At 33.8% G+C, this 24,091-nt stretch overlaps 4 protein-coding genes across 6 annotated transcripts; 1 reads left to right on the plus strand and 3 right to left on the minus strand.

The window, feature by feature from the left end:
- Positions 1-4,058: 4,058 nt before the first annotated feature.
- Positions 4,059-7,150, minus strand: LOC108450853 (putative clathrin assembly protein At5g57200). The gene is made up of 15 exons (XM_017748623.2): positions 6,892-7,150; positions 6,747-6,816; positions 6,568-6,665; positions 6,346-6,484; positions 6,128-6,261; positions 5,943-6,041; positions 5,825-5,875; positions 5,672-5,737; positions 5,532-5,597; positions 5,381-5,461; positions 5,230-5,307; positions 4,983-5,165; positions 4,823-4,898; positions 4,618-4,730; positions 4,059-4,546 (listed from the first exon to the last, which is right to left on the minus strand). Exons 1-15 carry the CDS (start codon positions 6,979-6,981, stop codon positions 4,253-4,255), a joined length of 1,638 nt encoding a protein of 545 aa, XP_017604112.2. The 5' UTR covers positions 6,982-7,150; the 3' UTR covers positions 4,059-4,252.
- An 889-nt stretch (positions 7,151-8,039) lies between these two features.
- LOC108453139 (pathogenesis-related homeodomain protein) lies at positions 8,040-13,200 on the plus strand. 2 transcript variants are annotated; one of them, XM_017751078.2, is made up of 11 exons: positions 8,040-8,382; positions 8,714-9,277; positions 9,564-9,729; positions 9,823-9,946; positions 10,026-10,138; positions 10,251-10,592; positions 11,036-11,269; positions 11,412-11,501; positions 11,949-11,999; positions 12,285-12,533; positions 12,818-13,200. In XM_017751078.2, the coding sequence occupies exons 2-11, from the start codon at positions 8,736-8,738 to the stop codon at positions 13,106-13,108; spliced, it is 2,202 nt and encodes a 733-aa protein (XP_017606567.1). In that variant the 5' UTR covers positions 8,040-8,382; positions 8,714-8,735; the 3' UTR covers positions 13,109-13,200. The 2 variants fall into 2 exon arrangements, with proteins under 2 accessions (XP_017606567.1, XP_017606566.1); XM_017751077.2 differs by having other exon boundaries at positions 8,730-9,277.
- A 718-nt stretch (positions 13,201-13,918) lies between these two features.
- Positions 13,919-16,701, minus strand: LOC108453140 (protein CHLOROPLAST IMPORT APPARATUS 2-like). 2 transcript variants are annotated; one of them, XM_017751079.2, is made up of 4 exons: positions 16,245-16,701; positions 14,824-15,841; positions 14,333-14,509; positions 13,919-14,251 (listed from the first exon to the last, which is right to left on the minus strand). In XM_017751079.2, the coding sequence occupies exons 2-4, from the start codon at positions 15,796-15,798 to the stop codon at positions 14,201-14,203; spliced, it is 1,203 nt and encodes a 400-aa protein (XP_017606568.1). In that variant the 5' UTR covers positions 15,799-15,841; positions 16,245-16,701; the 3' UTR covers positions 13,919-14,200. The 2 variants fall into 2 exon arrangements, with proteins under 2 accessions (XP_017606568.1, XP_052884109.1); XM_053028149.1 differs by having other exon boundaries at positions 16,576-16,686.
- Positions 16,702-18,764: 2,063 nt separating this feature from the next.
- On the minus strand, positions 18,765-23,852 carry LOC108449918 (RNA-binding KH domain-containing protein PEPPER-like). Its single transcript, XM_017747299.2, has 6 exons — positions 23,222-23,852; positions 22,657-22,906; positions 20,578-20,726; positions 20,243-20,479; positions 19,433-19,627; positions 18,765-19,271 (listed from the first exon to the last, which is right to left on the minus strand). The coding sequence occupies exons 1-6, from the start codon at positions 23,489-23,491 to the stop codon at positions 19,101-19,103; spliced, it is 1,272 nt and encodes a 423-aa protein (XP_017602788.1). The 5' UTR covers positions 23,492-23,852; the 3' UTR covers positions 18,765-19,100.
- Between the last annotated feature and the right edge of the window lie 239 nt (positions 23,853-24,091).

Genomic DNA, 24,091 nt, shown 5'->3' on the forward strand with positions numbered 1-24,091 from the left:
GTACAATAAACATCATGATAGACATAATTTCAAAACATTTTATATCATTATAATAATCAAGTCAAAATCAATCAAACTCATACATATTGTCCCTTATTCGAGCCATCGAGGCCAAAAATACGTGATAGAAACAAGTTGGGACTAATTCGAAAATTCAGAGAATTTTTCAAAAAATAATAAAAATTTTCAAAGCTGCAGGGTTCACACAGCTGTGTGCTAGCCATATGTCTCACACAGTCCAGTCAAACGCCCATGTGTCTGACCATGCGGACTCAAGATGTACCTTAAACAACAAGTTTACCATTCCCTGCAAGCTTGGACAATAAGCAACTCAAACACATTCAAAACACAATCAAACACATCCAAAACATGTCAAAACAATCATCCTAAGTGCCTAACTAATATACCCTCATTGCTACCACAATTATATCATTAAATTATATCATCAAAATATCATTCAAGTCCAATTTGTAAACATGCCAAATTTAATCTATTTTGCCTAATTCATGTTCAGTTAAATATGAACTCAAAATATGCCAATATATGATCTCAAATATAATTGTATATTTATATGTATATAACCAACCAAGATTAACTTATAAACTTATTTACATTCAAATCCACAAAAATATTTAATATTTAGACACCCTAGGTACATGCCAACATAAAAGAAATATACTTCACCACGTCTTGAGTTCGGGATTGTTGATGGATGCTGAATCGACAATCTGACTTTAACCTAACCTGCGCACGGAAAACAAACCGTACGCTGAGTATAAACTCAGTGATATTTCTATAATCTGAATGCTTAAAAGTAAAATAATAAAACATACAATAACCATAGTCATACAATTATTCAATTCATAAATAAGGTATTTATAACACATTCAATTTTTATCATTTGCTATCCCAGATAGCTTTTCACAATATGAGCACAAACCATTTGTACAACAATATTGTTCATTCATATTCAATTCATAAAGACACAAATTATGTGTCTCTAACTATATTTCAAATCACCACTCAATATCAATCATAGCACTATTTTATTCAATAACCCCTATTAACATGACACGGACTCGGACGGATACACAGATCTAACCAAAACATACCAGTTTGGCATCCAGTGCCTCATTGGTTAATTCGAAGCAATAAGTTGACACCTAATGTCTCATCGGCCATGCTGAAGTAAATTGATACCCAGTACCTCATCGAATTTATCCGAAGTAATAGTTTGATACCCAATGTCTCATCGACTCGAAGTCGAAGTATCCCTGAACTCTTCCAATCCTGTGGCATGCCATTTATATCCGACTCAGCCCGATACAGTTCATAGGGTTTCAATTCACTTTTCTAATGCCACAATTATCCAATACTCAATTATCACATAAATCACAATTTCACATACATTCAATTCAATATAAAAAATGCTAACACTTACCTTATTTACTTACCATAAACATTTAAATCAAAATACAATAATAAATAATTAAATTCGGATTATAGAAATACAAACCAGAATTATCGAGCTACTCCTCATCGACTTTATCTTTTCCTTTCTTAGTCAAAGTTTTCGGTACAACGTTAGCTACGAAAATTAAAACAATTAAAATTCATCAATACAACACAATAAAATCTCATATTTAATATTTTAAATTTTACTCAATATTACTTAAAGTCCAATTCAGGTCACTAAACCGAGACTAACTTTATTTCTTTACAATTAATCTTATATTTTCATACAAATTCCACTTTAAACTAAATTTAAGTTTCTAATTTCACTTAAATCCATAAATTCTAAAATTTTCACAATTTAGTCCCTAATATTCAAAATTTACAATTTATTCTACAATTCAATCCTTTTTCATTTCTAACTTAAAATCTATCAATTTAATCTCTAATACTAAAATTATTCAACAAAGATATCACTTAAAAACTCAATAATTTCTAAAATTTTAACATGGGCCAGGTAGTATTTAATACCGAAATTCTAAAAATATAAAAATTACAAGAAAAAGGACTAAATTGACTAATCAATTAAACTTTAAACCCTTGAAACCCCTAATTCTCCTTCCTTCTTTCTTTTCTTTCTTTTTCTCCCTGTTTCGTTTGGCCTTCCCTGTTTCTTTCTTTCTTTTTCTGTTTTCTTTATCTATTTATTTGTTTTGTTTTATTATAATAATATAATATATTATTATAATATTATAATATATTTATTTAACATTTTATATATATAATAAATATTCACATGTTTTAAATCTTATGTCGCCTCAACTAAAGAAAATGGCATAATTTCATCTTTAGTCTCTTTAATTTTTTTTAATCTATAATTCAACTTTCATCGTATATGCAATTTAGTCTTTTTACCTAATTATTCTTAATTCAAGCTAATTCACCTAACCAAAAACTAATTATCCACACAACAACTTCGTAAATATTTTTAATAAATATTTACAAATCAAATTTAAGGTAACGGAGTTCCAGAAATACACTTTCCCACACCTGTGACTATCAAGCCGTTACACAAATAGTACAGAATTTAGCATAATAATAATAATAATATATTCTTGATTTTATTGAAATTGACGTCATAATTATATGAATGACCTTTTAATTTCTAAAACCTCAAACAATTATGTCGATGACCTTTCAATTCCTAAAACTCTCATGGAAGTTATGGAATACATTAATTTTTTTTATTTATGTATTTGTAACTTAGGGAAATGATTGTATGAAATAATAATACCACATCATTTATATCCTTTTTAATTTGTTTTATGCGAATGACGTGTTTGTTGCACATTTAGAATTTTTTTGGATGGATGGTGTGTTTATTTGCGAATCATGTAAAAATAATCATGATGATAAAATTAAATACTATAAACATGAGATAAAAAAAAACTAAACGCTCTGGACTCAAAATAAATATTTTCTTCTTTAATAGGAAGGCGAAAAAACTTTTTCTGATATTATGGTGGGTACATCATAAGACAGATTTTAATACCGTACTTTGATTTTCCTTCCCTAACACCGGAAGAGCAAGCGGCACATCAGACGGTTCTGGATTTTGTTTTAATGTTATCAAATAGCTAATGTGACTGCTTAGCCGAATATCAAAAGCTTTGAAGGATTTTTCTCCTTTTCTTTCTTATGAACATTCGGCCATGCGAGGAAGAAAAGATGATAATTTTTCTCTTTCCTTCCACTCATCACCTATTTATATGATAATTTAAGGCTTAATTAACTTTATTTTCTTAATTAATTAACATAATCATCATTTTAACTTCAATTGGAGATGGCCATCATCTCCCACTAACGTTCATTAATTCTTGGTTTAATTATTATTTTAGGACCTTTAGTTGATTGCTATTTCAAATCCTCAATCATTTTGTCAATTAAAAATCTTTAGCAATTGGACTTTACAATTTAGTCTTTGTGCCTTAATTAACTATAAATTTGACAAAATTATTCGACCACTCTTTAATATATTTTTATATTATCTCCGTAAATATTTATTTTTAATATTTAAAGATTTGATTTATAAAAATAGGATTTCAAATCACATTTTCTTGTATCACTAAAAATTTGGCCGTTACAACGGTGACGATTATATAAGACTTTATCCCGATGGTGTTGAATTGGGCGACTCGCTGCACGGGTCCTGATTGACGAGGGGATCCTACAAGATTAATCACCTACCCGCCTTTGATGCGGAACCAATAATTGAAAGACATAAATATTTTTATAATAATTTTCTAAAAATATTTTGTAATATGCTGATTTAATATCAGGCAAAAAAATTTTAAGTAGAATGAATGATAAAGTAAATTGCATTTCAAGTATGGATAATAGAACTAAAATAGAGAAATGTTATAAAAGGGTGAATATAATTTTGAAAGATCATGAATAAGGATGGAATATTGATAACAGGTCTAGAATTTAACTATTATTAGAAGTTTTGAAATTTGAATTTGGTACCTTTCACCTTACTCCATAATAATAAACGATGGAGTTAATATAAAACTTTTAAAGTGTGTAAATAGTAGTTGAAAGTATAAAACATAACATAAATTTAATATTGTAACAAACAAATAATTTACACATTTTCTACATCAAAGAGTTACAAGTACAAAATATACATTTTTTCAAAAAGAAAAGAAAAAAGAACAAATATACAAGTAAATTACATTAAAAAAAAAGCATTTAAAGTAGGGTATGGTTTCCTGGTTGGGATGTAGAAGGTGGTGGGAGACTAAAAATGGATCTCCAAATGGGTTAGAAGGGGCATGTTCTGTTGTTGAGGGTATTGATAAGGCACCATCATCATCATTTGCTGTTGTTGAGCAAGTAAGGCCATTTGTACATTTGTTGGGGGTGCAATGTCATTGGACATTATGAATGGGTCATTGTGTTGATACTGGTGGAAAGGGTTTTGTTGAACATCCATACTTCCATATCCATATCCTGCATTTTTTAGTTGCAACTGCCTTCTAGCAGCATCATCTTCATACAAACTATCTAGTAATAACTTGTCAAATCCTCCCCCCTGTCCAATTTTCAAACTTATAAGGGGTGAAAGTCTATTTAACATACAAGTTGTGTGTAGAGGGAACTAACCAATTTGCTTTCTACCGGCGGAGATGTATGATTGCTAGGTGCTGTAACAAGTGCTAGTTCCCATCCCGTGCCACTGATTTCATTTAACCCACGATTTGTTGTTGATTCATTACCTTGGTTAAAAGGGATTAGCATCAACTTGTTTGTTTTGTGGGGAGGCAGTTAGAAATTAATTATTGAAATAAAACATAACATGGTACCCTACCTGATGGAACAATTGCAAGAGCCAATGCATTGCTTTCCTCTAATTCTAAAGCTCTTGGGTTTATTTCATTTAGACCCTGAAGGACCAATGATTAGCTAGTATAATAAAATTTGATGAATAAGGTATTGTGGTGTTGAAAAATTTAATTTAAAAACCATACCAACAAATCATCTGTACTATCAAGTGACACAAGTGGTTGAGGTTCCTTCACTTCCTCCTTTGCTTGTGTCTCTTCTGCTGCTGTTGCTGCTGGTTCTTGCAATGGTTTATTATTCTCCTCCTCTACTTGTTTTTCTTCAACTCCATCTGCTGGTGGAGGTGACTCCACTCTCTGTTCATATTCCTTTAACAACACAAATTTTATTATAATACATAATACATAATAATATTTCAAGGTTGTCACTCACCAGCCTGTTTTGGACGGAACTTGTTTGGGGAGCTTCTTTTATATATTCTTCCATAGTTGCAAGAAATGATGGTGGTGGCTGCCCCAAGCAATTAAGTACTAATTAAGAGAGTTGTTGATTTGAAATTATAAATTTCATAAAGGAAAAGAACCTGTCTTAATGTTGGAAACTGGAAGTTCCTAGCAAGATCTAATCCTTTGCAGTATTCATAAAACTCAGCAAGACTTTCTGCCTGTATAAAAAAAATAAAATTAATTTACAATTTTACTGAACATTGATGATAAAATTACTATTAAATCCACCTGTTGACCAGCTCTTTTGTATATATTAAGAGCTTTGACGGCATCATGTTTTGACATATCAAAGAACTGTAAACAAAAGAAAAAGGAAATTTCAATGATCATAAATGATTTTTGATTTAAATGTAGAAGAGACAACATACCATATCTACAAGGTTGATAATTCCATCATTGATACCACAATAAATTTTGAAACTCTCTTTTAGTATCTGAATCAAACATCAATGCAAATAAGTAATCTAAAATACTAGGTTTAAATAGAAAAATAAGAGAATGGATAAATACGTAGTGCGTACCAAAGCTAAGGCATATTGAACGAGGTAATTGCTATAAGCTGCTCCTTCAGGCTGCGGTATTCAAAATAGATTCATTTTGACGTCAAAATTGTAAAAACTGAAATTTAATTGTACATACCTGACAACCTATAAGACGATAAAGAAGTTGTTGTAATACAGGCAATTGCTCTATTAGTTCATCACTAGCTGAAAGTATTGTTCTGCTAGTGCTACGTGACTGCAAGGATTAAACCATATGATTTCAAATTATGGTCTCATTCATGCTAACTTCACTTCCACTATAAGGTTTAAAACAGAAAAAACCTTGCTTGCGCCAGCTGGCGATGATGTTTTTGGCAACCGTTCCGTTTCAATAACAAATTTCAATACTCTAAAGCATTCAAGCCTCTCCTCTAAGAAAAGTGCATATGTCCTAACCCATGCTGAGCAATCCCATGCTGCATATCAACCACACTTGTTTTTATTTATATTGGATTATGAAGTATTTTTTTTTTTTATCAAAGATTAAATAAAATGCATACCAAGAGGGCTTGAATCATCTTTAAAGTTTGATATTTGAAGAATACGTCCTCTATGTGAGTAGTTCATAAGCTCTTCTCTAAATGTAGGATCACCTTCCCTTAATGATCTATGAATAACTATTAAAACCTTTATAGCAACCTAAATCAATATAATTATTAAGTTATAGTTCTTCCAATAATAATATAAGAATTTTTTTTGAAAAAAGAAGAAGAAATTGTTACAATCCAATTTCGTGTCTTAGATAATCTCTTTGCTAGGGCATGAATGCAATAAGCTATATCTGCTCGTGGTCGTGCAACAGCTGTGGCTGCCAATATTTCTGCCATATACGCAGATGAGAATGATATAATACTACCATAAATTTAAAATGTTTTGATTAATAAATGCAATGGAAACGTACTTCGAACATGTCGTTCTTTCGGAGGACACTCAACGTGATTAGTAGCTTTTACAATCGCAATGTCTAAATCCTTCAATCCAATATTTCATAATTAATATTTGTAAGATAAAAAATAAAAATAAAAATGAAATAAACCCCAATATACCTTGAAATCACTATTGACCTTTGCAAGACCAACGGTGGTTGAATCTTTGAGAGCCCCGTAAGCTTGTCTGAAACTCTTAAATGATCCCATTTCCGTATTTTCTTCTTCTTATTTCTTTTATAAAGAAATAGAAAAAGAAAAAAACATTTCGAAGCTATTCTACAATCCTTCCCAGGAAAAAAAGAAAAAAAGATCAAGCCATGTTTTGGTTCTATATATTTATTCTTTTGTTAAAAACAAAATTATTGTTGAGCGGAATAAGGAGAAATAACTAATTTGGATATCTTAGTCTTTTGTTCTTTGTTTGTACTTTTTACTATTTATAATAGGTTTGATTCTTTGGAATAAAATAAAATAGTAATTAAATAAGATTTGATTTGATAGAAATAAAATATATATATATATATATATATGTAATTTGATTGGTTGAATAGAATGAATATTATATTGTATGAGAAGAAATAAGTAATAAGCCTAACAAATACATTACTACCCTTAAATAAATAATGTTCTATTCTTATGTTTTTTGATTTTGTTATATTCAATAACTAGTTTTCTTACAAAATATTTAAAATATAACTTAATAATAAGAAGGAAAAGAAAATAGAAATAATTATTATTATTTACTTTGAAAATTTTAAAATTTTTAATAATAAATTATTATTTAATCAAAATATAAGAATGAAATAATTTAAAACATTTAATATTTTATTTATTTAAAGTTTTAAAATTATATCAATTTATTAACTTTCATTTTATCTTAATTATCAAAACAATTTAAAGTTAAAAGAAAAATAAAATAATATAATGAAATTATATTTCCATGTGTTGTAATAATATACAAAGTGTAGAAAATTATTAAAAATTTTGTTGATATATATTTATATTATATATCTAATGAATATTTTTTTTCTTTGCTTTAAAGTTCACATTTATAATTTAAAAATTTACACTATTTAATGGTAATTAAAATTATATAAATGAGATTTTAAAAAATAAAAATAAATAAATAATTATGTATTTGATTGAATTAACATTTAAGTAGGTATTTAGTCAAGATTAATTTTTATTATTTATTGAATGTAATTTTAATTGGATATTTATGTTTTAAATTTATGGTTTGGAATAGGATTTCAAGTGTATATATTAAAAAGGAAAAGTTGATGAGTAGAATTAATAGAAGTGAGTATTAACAGACATAGACTATATATAAAAGGGAAGAAAGATGCAAGTGAATGTAGCAATCAAAAGTTAGAAAACCTGGGAAAAAGGAGAGAAGAAGAGTAGAGTCCTCTTCCTCCAACATATCTATAAAGAGAGAGGCGGCGGTTTGGGGAAGAATCCAATTTCTTCAATTCCTTGTCATCGTTAATACCGGATGCCAAACTCTGTTATTTCCTTTTATTGGTATCCAAATCAATCAATTCCATTTTAAGCCCTTTGTTTGCTTTTATATGCCGACCAAGAAACAGTTTCAGCATCTTTGAGCAGGTCAGTTGTCAATGGGTTGTTTTTTACGATCATGCTTGCTTTTTCTTAATTTGTTTCCCATCGACAGTTTCCTTTCCTCTTTTTCTTCTTGTCATTCGTAAATAAGAAATATTAATTATGAGATGGAACAATTTATTGGAGTAGATTGGTTAGGTCTCTTTGATAGTTAGTTAAACAAATGTCAAGTACAAAGGTGATATGATCTTGACTACTTTTGGGTTGCTTCCTTTAGTTAACAAATCTTGGGGATGCCTATTGTATCCAATTCTAAATTTCTAGGTGTTTATATAGGGAAACCCTTACTTACTAGCATTACCCTAAATGTTTTCAGTTTTTGTACTGTATAGATCGGTATGCGTGGTACTGGAAAGAAATTAACGGATCACGGATCTGCCAAATCCTCTTCTTCTAAGAGAGAAGCTGGGTCTAAGCTAATTGCAACGCTAAAAAAATTTAAAAACCGATGCAAAATTTCCCATGGCAGAGTACGTAAGCCCAAACATCATGTTAAGAAAGTTAGTTCGACCTTGTTGAAGAGGAAAGTTACTGCTTCTGTTACCAAGGGGACGGGAAATGATGTCTCTTCCGCCAGAAAAGTCGGTTGTAAGACAAACCTGCACAAAGCAAACAAGAAAGGGTCTTCTAAGAAGCTGGGTTTGTCGAAGCTTCAAGGTAAAAATGCTATATGTGCTAGTTTGGAGGAGAATGGCAAAAAGGATAATGCAGATGTTAGAATTAAAAAACTAACCAAGAAGACTAAGAAGGGGCAAAAGGATAAGGTGGAGTTAGATGAAGCATCTCGATTGCAGAGGAGAACTAGGTACCTTCTGATTAAGATGAAGCTGGAACAGAATCTTATTGATGCTTACTCTGGGGAAGGCTGGAAGGGTCAAAGGTATGGAGCTTTTCTTTCTTGCAGGCTATCTTTGAAGTAAACAACAAAAGCCTAATCAAACTACTGCAAGATAAAACATAACTTAACACTTCCCTCATAGTAATCCTATATAGCAATTAGGGAAGACAGGCTATCAATTGAGCTTAACCATGTTCAAACATTCAACAGAAATTAATTATTAGAGTACTACTAGTTATACAAATATTCATTTACGTATTGTTGGATCTGGCTCTTTTTTTCTTTTTGCCTATTATCCATTTACTTCTAGTATCTTGTTTTATCACAGTCGAGAAAAGATTAAGCCAGAAAAGGAACTGCAGAGAGCCAAGAAACAAATCTTGAAGTGCAAACTTGGGATACGCGAGGCAATTCGCCAGTTGGATTCACTTAGTTCAGTAGGGAGCATTGAAGGCTCTGTTATTGCTCCAGATGGCTCTGTTTACCATGAACATGTAAATTTCCATTGTTGTTTATATCTAAGTATAAGTGATGATTTGCATGATTTATATATAATTTTTCTCATCTTCTGTTATCATTTCCTTTAGATATTTTGTGCAAAGTGCAAGTTACGTGAGGCTTTTCCAGATAATGATATAGTACTTTGTGATGGAACATGCAACCGGGCCTTCCACCAAAAGTGCCTGGATCCTCCACTGGACACTGAACATAGTAAGTTCCAGTTGTGTAAATAAAGTTGTTCTGAATTAGATAGCGTCACATTAAGATGGGTTCAATTATCAATGGACAGTACCCCCGGGAGATCAGGGCTGGTTTTGCAAATTTTGTGAATGTAAGATGGAAATTATAGAAGCAATGAATGCACATATTGGCACCCATTTCTCTGTTGACAGCCATTGGCAGGTTATTAGCACAATCTTAACAAGTGTTCCTCCCTTCCGATGCCCTTTATACTTGAATTGGATTTAATTGCTCTATCAATCAAATTAACAACAATCTGTTCTTCATGGATTAGGATATTTTCAAAGATGAAGCTGCTTTCCCTGATGATGCGAATGCATCACTAAATCCAGGGGATGAATGGCCTTCAGACGATTCTGAAGATGATGATTATGATCCGGAGAGGAGGGAGAACAGCTGCAGGATCAGTGGAACAGCCACTGATGGTGATGAATCGGATGAAACAGACAATTCAACCAGTTTAAGTTGGTCTGTGGATAGTGAAGATCTTTCTGGATTCGGAAGGCATGAAAACCATCCATTTGACAGTGGCGGAGATTCTTATGAAACCAGTGATGGGGAAATTCTTAGTGGCCGTAGGAGGCGAAGAGCAGTTGATTACAGGAAGCTATATGATGTGAGTATTTGAAGAATTTTTGTTGCTTATTATTAACTTTGAAGTAAGGAAAACAAGTTGATCTTTAAGTGATAAGGAAAGAAATGGGTAGGGGCTAGTAACATTGAAATAGAAGAAAAAGGAAGACACTTTTTGGAGTTCTAGAATTGGTTAGGGTGAAGGATAGGAGTTGAACTTGTTACTAATGTTTTGAGAGAAGAAAGCTTTTGTGATATGTCATTGCTTTGTACCTAGAATTTACAATGTATGGCTGTATGTTACATCAGCAAATGTTAGACAATTGCTGAACACTTGCTCATAGTTTGCCATCATAGTATTGCTTAAGAAACGACACTTTTAACTGCTAATATTTTTATAAGGGTAAGCAATAACGCAGAGGTTTGCATGTTTTTGCAGAGTGCTTGACCATTTTTCCATAATGTGTGTTTCTCCTTTCTGGGCAGGAAATGTTTGGAAAGGATGCCCCTCCATATGAGCAAGTCAGTGAAGATGAAGATTGGGGTCCTGGTAAAAGAAAGCATAGAGAAAAAGAGTCAGATGCTGCCAGCACACTTATGACTTTGTATGAAAGTGAGACAAAATTTCTTAACATTGAAACCACAGAAGTGAAAAGACAGCTACCTTCAGACCTGAAGAGCAGGCGACCATTTTTCAGAATTCCTCCCACTGCAGTAGAGGTAGGAATCGCTTGAATTCTCCAATAGAAGTATATCATTGGAGACTACTTGTCTCATTCACCAAGCTGTTTTCTGAACTCTCTGTAAATAAATTTTTTATCATGCTTATTTGCTGCTCTCCTTATTTTCTATGTCCTTACAGAAACTCCGAGAGGTATTTGCTGAGAATGAACTTCCATCTAGAGTCGTCAGGGAGAACCTTTCAAAGGAATTAGGCCTTGAGCCTGAAAAGGTAGCAACTGAGTTTTGCAAAAATATTGAAATTTCAAAGACAGATGGCTACAAATTGATAATGCATTTTGGTGCCCATATTTACAAATATTTCTTGGGAAACCAGAGTGACTAACCATTTCAATTGCTTCACGATGATTCTTAATTCATCCTACTGAAAGCATTCTTTCTGAGATACTGACTGGAGTGTACCTTGATGTCAGTATAATAGATGGTAATATTCTATATCTATGATATCTACTAGCATTTAACCTATGTGAGCTAGTATCACTGTTATCACCAAAATAAAGCAATGGTCATTATGGCACGTGGATTTGATAGTGGTTCAAAATAGCAATAGAGAATTAGAGGAATAATGTTATATCCTTCCCAGACGTTGCCTTTTATAAGTTGTTAAGTGTTTGATCCTCACGCCTTCCGGTTCTTATTGATGAGTTTCATGGTCCAGGTAAATAAATGGTTCAAGAATGCCCGCTACTTGGCACTAAAAAGCAGAAAGGTATGTTCTTCTTTCAAATGTAGCAAGTTTTTGATTTATGGTAAACCTTTAGATTTCTCAAAAGAAAAATACATTCACGAGTCTTTGGTTCCGCTCAAACTTTGGCTGGTTTCTTAGATGATATTAATTGCTTTCTCTTAGAAGGTATGAGTTTCCCACCTTTACCATGCAATAGCATTTATTTTGGAACTGGTGAAAGCTAGAAGAATTTTAGTTGGTAATTTTTGGCCAAGTTTTTTTTTTCTGGCAGGTCAAAGCTTTTCTCACTGTTTTTGTGTGGATCAGGTAGAGAGAGCAGATCATCTTCAGAGCTCTTCTCCTAGAGTCTCCAAGGAGCCTGAAGTGGAAGCTCCAAAGAGGAAGGATACTGAAATCATGGCATTGGAAGATATGTCAGAAGCAACTTTGGTACGGACACCAAAGAGATTGAAAGCAAAATTGAGAAAGAGTCCAAACTCAAAGTCAGTATGCACCACTGTAGATAGAAGTCCACATAATGGACTCTCAATTGTTTCACATACAAACAGCGACAAGGTAATTTGGCTAAGATTTGGTTGTAACTTAGACTCCCTTTCCCCTTCTCTTTTGTTCTCTTCACATGTTTTATCGTAGTGATTAAAGAATTAGAAGCAAGCTGAAGAAGAAAAAAATAATTTTAATGGTCATTAGAATAAGAATTCTTATTCGAGTGCGTTTGAATTTTAAGCATGTAATGGCTTAATGGAGTGGTAGGCATGAAAAATGCTAAATGGGCATATTCATGCGTACTTGAAGTTGCATGTTCCATTCTGACATTTTTTAAACATTTTTCCATTCAGGTGAGTAAGGAGTTGAGTGACGATGTTATATTGAAGAAGCTTTTAAATGTGAAAAAGAAGGGGGGGAAGGAGAAGAGGGTGAAGATTATTGGAGGGGGTGGTGGGTTAGAAGCATTTGAGTTGGAGATGGAAAGACTTTGTAGGGCTAAGGTTAGGCTTGAGAACATGAAGCAAACATTATTAGGACTAGAAAGTAGGAAAGCAAGGAAGTTGAATAAAAGGCGGCGGCGGGTACATGAAGAATCGGTTATTTATATTCCGATTGCCGAGCTAAAGGAGAAGGTGGTTTGAGTGTATGCAAAAATTAACTCCGGGTACTGTTGCAGGATTTTGTTTCCTAATGACAATTGGTATATGATATAATATAGTTGTTATTTGCCAAATAGCTCGGTAGTGGGTGATTGAGTGAATTACCCTTGTATTATTACTTAAAGCTCATGAATAGTTGTTGCTGACCACAAGAAAGAAAGAAAAAAAAGTAGTGACAGTTGATGAATGAAGATGCTAGTCTTCATTGTTGAGTTAGTTTGACAGCATTCAAAGAACCCCTCTCCAATATCATATATGTTGCTTTGATGTATGCGATAATTCAACTAATTAGGGCAAACAAACAGTTATGAAAAAAAATCTGTTCAATTTGCCCTCATATTATCAGCACAATTAAGTGATCTTCATTGATGCTTCTGTACCAAAATTCATATTTAGGGTGTTTCAATAATTTACAACGGTAAGATTTAGAAAGAGATTTCAATCTATGTTTGTCTTCCAATATCATTTTAATCGATATATTAATATATTTAACTCTCAATGGTTTTGATTTTAAAAAAGTCAACAAAATTAATCAATTTATATTGATTCAAAAAGATTATCAAATTAACGCTACCATAGGAGAGTTAGAAAATGTTTGGATGAATCGACTGCCTTCATAATCAATGATATAAGTATTAGAGTTGTAATGTGAAACAGTAAACTAATAATAAAATGTGTAAATGATGAGGGATAAATTTATTATTATCTAATTAAAAATAAGTACAATTGATGAAAAATATTACCATTTAATTAATTATCTTTAATTGCACACGTCTGAAATTAACAAGAATATTAAAATAGCAAAATTGACAGTTATCATATTTTTTATTTGCTACAATTGAATTGAAACAAAACCTTGCTTTTTTTCCGTTGGAACAAAATAACAATAATATGATGAAAAAAAGTGATAGAACTACTAAAAAACGAAGAGAAACACAAAATGGTAATAATAGTAACCATTTCAAAGAACAAAAAAAAAAAAAACCTCGTTGGCTTTATATTCCTCTTCTTTCGACTTTGAATGTGTGTAATCTTTTTCTCTCTCTCTTTATTTTGCTTGGCTGTCCAATGTTCTCACCTTTCTTCACTCACGGTAGAAGAACTTGGCCTTCTTACAAATCGTCCCTGCAACATTATTACTATTATCATCAACAAACCATCAATTCCATCCAATTTATATATAAGAAAGGGAAGTGAGAAAGGAACCTTGATTCTGGGGCGTCGATCAGCGTTGACTTTTCGGACTTGATACCTGATTTTGGTAGAGAGGAGGCGCGTATGCCGCTTCTGTTTGTAGCGAAGCACGCTTGCTTTCCTCCCTCCGCCTTCGGCCTCCGCCTCCGCCTCCCCCTCACTCAATAATTCCACCTGCGCCAGCCTGGCCTGCCCCATTCATATATAATATAATAATCTCAAACGTATCATTCCATTATCATAATAATAATAAAGCAAGGATGGGAAGGTATTTTTATATTTTTAAAATAACATAAAATCCAAAACCTTTTTAAACAATAAAGCTGTGGAGGAGGCTGAAAAAAGTGGGGGCTTCTTTTTTATTATTACTTTTAAATTAAATTCAAATTTTTAAATAATAATAGAAAATTTATTTATTTTTAATTAATTATAATTAATTTACATTTTAGTTGATTAAAATTTCAGTGATTCCTGTAGGGAGAGAAGAAGAGAAGAGAACATACATAGACATCATCATCTGCAGGAGGTTCCTCAGAGAAAGGAGAGGCACCGTCAGACCAGGCATTCACCACATTCTCGTAATTCAATTTTAATTTCAGTTTCAACCCAGTGTCGTTAGGCTTCGGATTTGGAGTTTCCGCCGCCGCAATTGGTTTTTCCGCCTTGTTTTTCCTTTTCTTTTTGTCGGCTCTACTGGTGGTGGTTATTGTGGGGCTGGTTTTGGGTGAGATTTGAAGCACATCTACGGTTGAGAAATTCCAGCAATTCCCTTGGTCAACATGTCTCAATGCTCCTATTCCTTTCCTTAATCCCATGGCCATGGGGATGGGATTGGTATACCATGAACCTAAATGGGTAAACCGACATCTGCCGTTTGATTCAGCATCCCATGTGTCCTGGTTGACACTCAGGTTCCCCATAATGCTATCAATACCTTGCTCAGTTTCTTCATCCAGAATAATGGATTCTGCATCGAAATCATCTTGGAATTCAGTGTTAAAGTAGTCAGTTTCCATGGAATCTCCTCCTCCATGGGAACTGACTTCTCCACTACTAGTTTGGGAGGCCCAGGAGGTGGTGTCGGCTTTGGAGTCAATGAGGGAACTGGGCTTTTCCCGAATGGGTGATTGATGGTGGAGCAAGAAACCAGAGTGGTGGAGATGGCGGAAAGGGAACAATAATAATTGAGAAGAAGAATCAGGGAAGAAAGAGGAAGGAGGAGGGAGGGTGAATTTTGGGGGTTTAGCGAAGGTTTTGGCGGGGAAGATATAAGGGTAGGCAGTGGAAAGGAGGGCGGCAGCTTCAGAGTAGGTTTGGTTGGGGCGTTTACGAGGGGAACGGGGTTTGCGGGTGGAGATGGCGAGTGGGGAATTGATGGCATCGGAGAGAGTTGAAGAAGAGGAGGAGGTTGATGTGGGTGGTGATTTTATTATTTCAAGGTCTAAAGCATACGTCCTGCCTAAACACGACGAACTCATCTCTCGCCAGTGAGATTTCTCAACTTTCACTCTACTTTCATACCTGCAACATAATTCTAGTATTAGCAAATCAGATAAAGAAAAGAAAAAGTAGCCCAAACTGTAACCTTTCTTTCAGACCCCCAAACTGTTTCCTCATTTGGAAAACAAGTTCAAATTAAAACCCTAAACCCTGCTGGTTGGTTGGAGTATTATTATAGAAGCCCAGGAAAATGCCAAAACCAATTTTAAGAAATAAAATGGTAGAGTCTCTCCTACTAACAATATATATATATACATAATTAATTAAAACAATTCTTTGGCTTTTGTGTTGTAAATTTGATAACAAAGACTGCAATTACAAAGAAGAAACCCATATATATATATATAAAAGAACCCAACAGGTACGGCAACCCTAAAACTAAACAAAAGAATTCTTTTAGCAACAAGCCTATATAGTAGCTTACCTAGTTTAAAAATATATACTATTGGTTTTGACCAACCAAAAAAAATGAAATTCACAAAAACCCAGATTTGCAGAGGCACCCTAGCTTTATGGAGAAAAAAGGAATGAAAAGTGTCAATAGACAAAGGGAAGGTATGTCTGTGAAAATACTAAAATTTGAGCTGAACAGAAGAGATATTTAAATATATATAAAAAGAAGAAGGGATTTTGGGTAGCACAAGAAGGGAGTGCAGAGTAGAGTAAGTAGGTCACGAGGTGGAAAAAAGGAAGAGATAAAAGAGAGAGAAAGATCCGTTTGGGGGGAGTTGAATTGAATGGTGTCAGTGATATACGCAGGCTGGCAGCGGCAGGCAGGCCACTCTTCTCTTCTATGTTTACCCCTTCAAAATTCACAAATTAATCAAATTGATTAGATGATTATGAGATATGAGAATCATCCTATCTCACATGACATCACATCGGAACAACGGAAAAGACACACACCCCCACTTGCTGGACCACTCCCCCCTTCTCTCTGTCTCTCTCTCTCTCTCTCTCTCTCCTTTTACTTTCACTGTTCAATTATTTCATATTGCTCTTTTACCATTCTGACCTCTTCACCCCAAAACACTACTTTTACTACTTTCTTAAATCTATTCCACCAGAAAATTACCCTCGTTTTCCGAGTAAATTAATTTATGTAAGTTAAATTAAAAAGAAAATATTTTATTTACTAAAAATTTTATGTTTTTATTTTAAAATTTAAAAATAAATAGAAATAAATATATTTATTTCTATTTATTTTAAAATTTATTTACTAAGAATTAACTTTTAACGATATAAATAAATAGAAATATTTGATAATTGAAGATATAAGGATTAATATATCTATTTTTGAATAGATAATATAAAATATAACTTAACTCTTAATACAAAAATTTATTAAAAACTAATCAATTTGAAAACATGAGGGTTGGGTTGGATTTGTTGATGCGTTGCATAGATTTAAAGAAGAATGAAATTGAAAAGGGCAATTGAGTAATGTAATGGTAAAGATGGGCAGGGTAAGGTGGAAGTGGCATGCTACCCCATACGTTGTCCAAAATTCTTTAAAAAGGGTCTTATCTGCTGAGATGGCACTGGCATCCTCTGATTGGGTACTCTAGATTTTCTAGGGCTGAGGTGGCATGCCCTTTAATCGTTTTCACGTGTCTCGAGGTAAGGAGGTAGGATTTTGGACATCTTTCATATACAGATATGGTATATGTAAGAAGTAATCAATCATTGATAGAGGCTTTTTGGTGCCTTTTGCCGTCTTTTGTGTGGCAGATGCTAAGCAAACGTTGTGATTATTTATATCAACCAAACTATTATGTAAATTTGACACCTTTGCAATTCTGCCCCTTTCTTTCTTTCTTTCTTTCTATGATATTCCCTTTTTCAAATTTCCTAATCTGCCACCCACTCCTCTTTTTCAAATCTCCAAGTGTATGTGGTATTGGATCCTAATAGAAAGAGGTGATAAGTACACTTCTTTAGAAAATACTATATATAAATAACAAAATTTAATAGAAAGGTAGGGTAGAAGAGTAAAACATAAAAATGAAAGATATGAAGGATGAAAAGTAATTTTTTTTTATTATCCTCCCAAAGTAATAGAATGGGTGGGACTCTAGAAAGTGTCATCCTTTTTTTCTTAAAAGAAATGGGTATAGGATATTTTGAGTTGATGAGGGTCAGAGGTGTTTCCTTCATTCCAAGATATTTTACATACATCATTTTTACTTCTTTATTTATTGCTTCAACAACAAGTGTCTTCGTGTTATCCATTTAAATTCCAAAAAAGCGAGCTTGCTTTTGAACCTCATTATTTGTATAAAAAATTAATTATTAATTTTATATTGCATAAAAAGATAGATTCACATCTTATTTTTGAAAGTTTTGTCTTATTGGATGGGCAAAGTAGAAAGCAGGGCTTGGTGAATTATAGTCATCCTGGACAAAGAATAGCCTTTAGTTTTGGATAATCACTGTCCGGTTTTAAGTTTTTTTTTTTAATTTTCTACTTTTCCATGTTAAAAAAATTAAAATTTTCATTTTATAGCACTCTAGCAATTCCCTTATAATTTTTTAGAAAAAAAAACATTTCTTTATAGTACCTTAATTCTTAAATCAAGTCGGTTCTATTTATTTTAATCAAAATTAGGTTTTAAAACGACATGTTAAAATTCTGAAATATTATATTTATGTAAAGAAGAAAAAGGTTGCAAATTTGAGAATTGGGGCGCAGACAGAGAAGACAAGTTTGATGATAGATTTTGTAGGCGGTGGTATTTGAACTTGTTGAGATACCAAGGAACTGCATCTGGAAATATCATGATAGTTGTCTAGGAAATCTGGTCCATGCAAAAATAATTTTGGATAAATGTATTTAGTTGGTTTCAAAAATGGATAAAATTTCTCCCCTAAAAATAATATTTATATTAAATTTCATCCATGCGTTGCTTATGGTAACTCGTCAAATATGTTAAGAAAAAACTAATTAATGATTAACTGAGTGAGTGGTATATAATTATTTCAGCTAAAAATCTTAATACTAAGAAACATGTGTCCACTGGTTTATACCAATCATCTTCTACGCAGCCTCAAACTGCTTGAATTGAAACTCTATTTCTTCAATCTTTCTCCCATATGGTATCAACGTTACTTCGAATGAAGAAGAAAGCACGAATATGTGATAACTCTAGTAATTTTACTTATAATACTCCCCCAACAAAAATTCTATTCTAACACTCACAAACTGACTAATCCTGCACTCCTATGCCTACCATTCTCTATCTCAAGCTCAATCCCGAAATCACTCAGATAGAATAAGACCTTAAAGCCTAAAAGTAGGGTAGCCACCTACATTTGAAGAAGATCCCCCATATCCGCCATAGGGTTGCGTTGATAGTGAAGATGTGCTCCCCATCTGAGAGTACGAGGACCTATAACTTGAGTCTCCATAGTCGCCGCTAGTTACCGGATCTTTGTGATTGCTCATAAAATCCTGCATGAACCAAAAACTTTAATCACCCCTCACATGTACCTCACTAATGCATACACCCGTTAAAGAGAACTACCAAAAGAAAAGAGACCTCATAGCGGGCCAAAGAATTCAATTTTGTTGGGTCTAAACTAACAAATAAGTCAATCTCAAAAGCCTCGTACCTGAATCAGTTGTTGAGCCAACTGAACCTGTGTTGAGGTACCTTTAATTTCCACAGTTATTTCATCAGACATGCCCCTACTCTCTTGCACAGTTATGACAGCTCCACTAGTGCAGCGAATATGTGCAATATTAGCTCCTCCTATCCCAATGATGTCCTCGGCATAAGAAAATGGTATTTGCATTGTTTGAGCAATCTGATACCAAGTATGCATCAAGCGAACTGATAATACATAAGGCAATATGTGTACATATAGATCGAATGAAGACACTAAACTCTAGGTGTAGATAACCCTGAAAGTACATAATGATGAACATGCATAACAGAGAAAATTTTCTACATTCAAGCCTGCAACTCAAATCGCATTGCCTTCAGACCAAGTAGGGTATGAATGAAACCAAAAAGAAGCTCAAAGTAATATTGCTCTCATCTTTTTCTATTAACATAACATCTAACATAATGGAGAATCACCTTGGGGTTATTTATTACTGCTTATAGATTTATTTGACATTTAAGTTTATGTTATTCAGATTTTCTGGCTTGTGCCTATAGATACTTCAATGGATTATCTTTCAACCAGGTTTAGGCTAAGAATTACCGAGAGTTTGGAGTATTAAACTTGGTTCTCTCTCCTTGTTCTTTCCGTTTCTCTATCTCTTAATTACCCTATTCCTGTTCTGTCCAATTTCATCTGGCCTCTAATTTTCCATCTGATCTCCACTTACTCTCTTTCGCTCCCTTGTTTGACCTCAAAATCTCTAATTTCACCTTTGACCCTTTGCAAACAGGAATTATGCACACAGAAACATACCTGTGTGACAATAGGAACAACAGATCGAACAAGTCCAGAAGAAGAATATATTGCCGAAAGCGTGGGATCCTGTGTATAGAAAGAAATTCCAGAAGATGGAATTCGTGACTCCAACTGTGTTTCATGTTCAAGGAACAAAGAATCCCCTCTTGCTGTAACAGGAAGATCGATACCAATTCCACTTTGAGAAGCCGTAAGCAGAGACGACTTTTCAGCCCGAGTCTCTGCTTGAAGATCCTGAGAGATGATTGCATTGTTCCGCAAAGGAAGACAATGCCACTTAGAAGAAACAATTGCAGTGCACATAACAACAGTTTGACAGAAATCAAACTTACCATTTTTTCAAAAAGAGGAAGAACACTGTGATCAACCAAAAATTTTCTCAGGTGCCCCACCACTTCTTCAAGAGCTTTAAGAACCTTCAGGGCTTCTCCCTGCAACTCCACAATCCTCTCATATGCTGCCGCATAAGATGGCAATTCATCTGCTATCATGACAATACCATGTCATTCTAAAATTTTCACAACCTGAAAGCCTATTATTTATGGGCACTTCTTGAACCAAAATTAAGATACAAATGCTTGGACTCACTGTACAATTTACAGTACTAAGGTGGTCTAAATAATTGGAGGACGAAATATAAATCTATCTTATTTTTATAATATTACTTCAAAAGCATCACAAATTCATCAAAGAGATGAAGAGTAAAAGTTCAAATTTAACGGTTAGCTTTCCAACATAGAATACAACAACAGGCTCATGGTCAAGTTGCTTGCATGCAGCTCAAAAAACAATATTTCTTGTTAATAGCCCAAATTGCTACTCTAAAGCTTATGTCTTAGACCAAGGCAAAGGGCTACCAACAAATCCCCATTATTAATTAAAGAAAATAACCAAGTCAATTAATAATTTATAACCCGATCAAAAGGGTAACCTATTATGTCTAACACATGCCTGCATTAAATCACCCATTTTTCCTTTTCACTTTGATCCTTTTCTTCTTACTCTTCTTCTGACCACTTTTACATGACCATGACTCTACAACAGACATATCGACAATGTAGGTAGTCACAGTCTAACCACCAACCCCCTTAGTTGCCAATATGGGCACGATACCATGTTTGTCAATGTGTTAAATACATGCCCCCAAAATGCAAGAGCGACAGAACCAAGTAGACACAAAAATATGATAATTTGTATTTTGAATCAATGTTATTTGCTCCTCCTAGGTGAAGAGCTCTTTTAAATTTCAAAGCACTAGAAAATGTTCCTCACTTCCGCCTGCATCAGTTGGCTATAATTGTATGTGATAAGTTCATAGGGAACCTTATGCAACCTCAGATTCATTCTTAACAGTTTGCAACATCTTAAACAACTTCATAAAGTGAGTCCTGACAAAATCCCCTTTCTGTTCCTGCTGAACATTTTTTATTAATAGATGGGGAGTTTGGACTCCTCCAGAACCAGACATCACATTTTGATTTGAGTTAAATAGTAAAATATGAAAGGTACCAAAGAATCAAAAAAGTAAAGCAAACAGCCACACCAACAGTCTGAACTTTGGGCTTTGCAGCCTAACATGGAGACATGCTGATTCCTCAATCTGATAATGTTTAGCATAAGCCAGTCATTTAGAGTATTACTAACATCATGCAGGAAGGTAGCAATATCTTATCCTAGTTTTGGCAAAATGGGTTTTCAGCTAAGCATATCTACAAAACCATGTGCACCATCAAGGTAAGAATCTCAAATTGACAGGATTCAAGAAGCACCAACCAAAAAGAGATGGTGGAAGTTGTCCAGGCAACTGAAATCCTTTCAGTAATAAGGCACGACTTAGAAGATGACTTGAAAGAAAGGAAATGGACTTCAAAATTAATAATTACTTAACCTTCTTTTGTAATTGAAAGGGACAACCCTAACTCCGCCGAGGCAAGACGGTACAAGAAGACATGCAATCAGAAAATGAGCCCCCCTTAAGTTCTCTAAATCTTCATTAAAATTCACAAGGGACACAATAGCCCCTTCCAACAAAGCCCTCTACCCGACACAAATACACAACCAAAGCACATGAATTCCCCTAGACATAGGTAAATGAAGAATGTACATACATGCTCATATGTGCATACATAAAATTGCAAACAATGAAGCTTGGAATTTCAACCATTTACCATGTAATCCACTAAACCATGCAGAATTTAGCCAGGACTTTATTAATTTGAGGTACATTTCATGTCTAAACCTACATGAATAATGTTGCACAAAATAAGATAAGAGCATTCAAATTACACCGATCAATTCCATTTTATTCTATCTATTCAAAGTCCTATCACCTAAAAGCTTAACCAAGCAAGAAAGCGAACCCAAAGAAGTCTTATGCATTAAAATGATGTTTTCAAGCGTCCAAAACAAACCTGCTGGCAACACCCTCACAGATGCACCTGTGCTCTCTTGTAATGACTTGATTACAGAGCCCTGTTTTCCAATTAAATTAATTGCTTGTGCATATGCTACCAGCAAACGGATTGAACAAAATGCAGCTCCAGCTGCTTTAGCATCCCTTTCGTTATCAGGTAACCCAGAGATGCGTTTGAAAACTCTTAGAGCAGCATCCATCGCAGGGGAAAGAAGTGCCTCTGGTTCTTCCTTCCCAGATACTAGCACCTACAAGGAAAGCCAATAATTTAAAGAAGTGTCACAAGGTGAAATCCAAAATTACTCCCTAGATAAGACTCCAATTGTTTTGCCACACAACCTTAGGTATAGAGAGTTGGCCTAAGACATTATGGTTTTATGAAGTTGTTACATATTACTGCTTGCTTTTAGCTTCTTCAATGGCAAAACGAAAAAGTAACTGCTTTGATACCATTAAAAACTAAAAATTTTTAACTTTGCTTCGCTCAGAACCAAAAATCGACGGTGGTGAAATCTTTTGCAAATTTGATTCCAAAGACAAAAAGGAGGGAAGAAGAGCGTTACAATGCGATCAGCAGTGCCAAGAGCGCCATCAAGGACGCGGATGCGAGCGCGGGTTTCCTCGCACATCTTCTTAATGAGCTCCCCTTTGCGGCCAATTATGCTCCCCACTTTCAAAACTGGCACAATCAGCCGAAACACGCAGTGGCCTGGCCATCCGGCCCACTTCTCTATTGCAGGATTAAGGGGAGCTGCTTCTGAAGGGTTTTGGGCGGTGGTGGTGGGAGGCTGAGTCTGGGCCGAACCGTTCTCCGTGGCGTTTGCAATTTCCATGGTAAAATTTACAGCCAAGAGGTGTTCCGTTGGAAAGATTACTTTTTCCGATCGATCGCTAGAAAGCTAAAAATGTCGCTCATAAATATCGTCTTACCTCTGCCCATGGAAACTTCCAATAAATCATTTGCTTTTACTCCAATTCTAATTGGTGATTATTTTTTTTCCATTTAAGCTTAACAGCATCTATTAAAAACTAGATTACCTCACTCGCTGTTTTAACCGGACCAGTAATCCAACGGATTCCGTCCCATTTCATTAAAAAGGTTAAAATTTTGATTCCGTCCCATTTCTATGTGCGAGGGAAAGAAAATTGATATTTTTATTTTAGGCAAAGCATTTATTTTCTTCAAATTCGAAATTACTCAACTTATTTTAAGGTTATTTAAACATTTTATATTAAAAATAAAATTATATTTATATTTATTACTCTTTAGAAAAAAAATTTAATGTTTTTTCTTTTAATTGAGTTGGTGGTATTATTAATAAATTTATTTACCGAATATAAATTATTTTTCGATAACCTTCAAAGATCAGAAGTTGCGTCTATACTTGTTCTTATTTCTTTCGGCTTTTTCATATTGAAACCATTCCAAAGTC

This window comes from Gossypium arboreum, chromosome 5 (assembly GCF_025698485.1).
Source record: "Gossypium arboreum isolate Shixiya-1 chromosome 5, ASM2569848v2, whole genome shotgun sequence".
In the NCBI taxonomy this organism is placed as follows: domain Eukaryota; kingdom Viridiplantae; phylum Streptophyta; class Magnoliopsida; order Malvales; family Malvaceae; genus Gossypium; species Gossypium arboreum.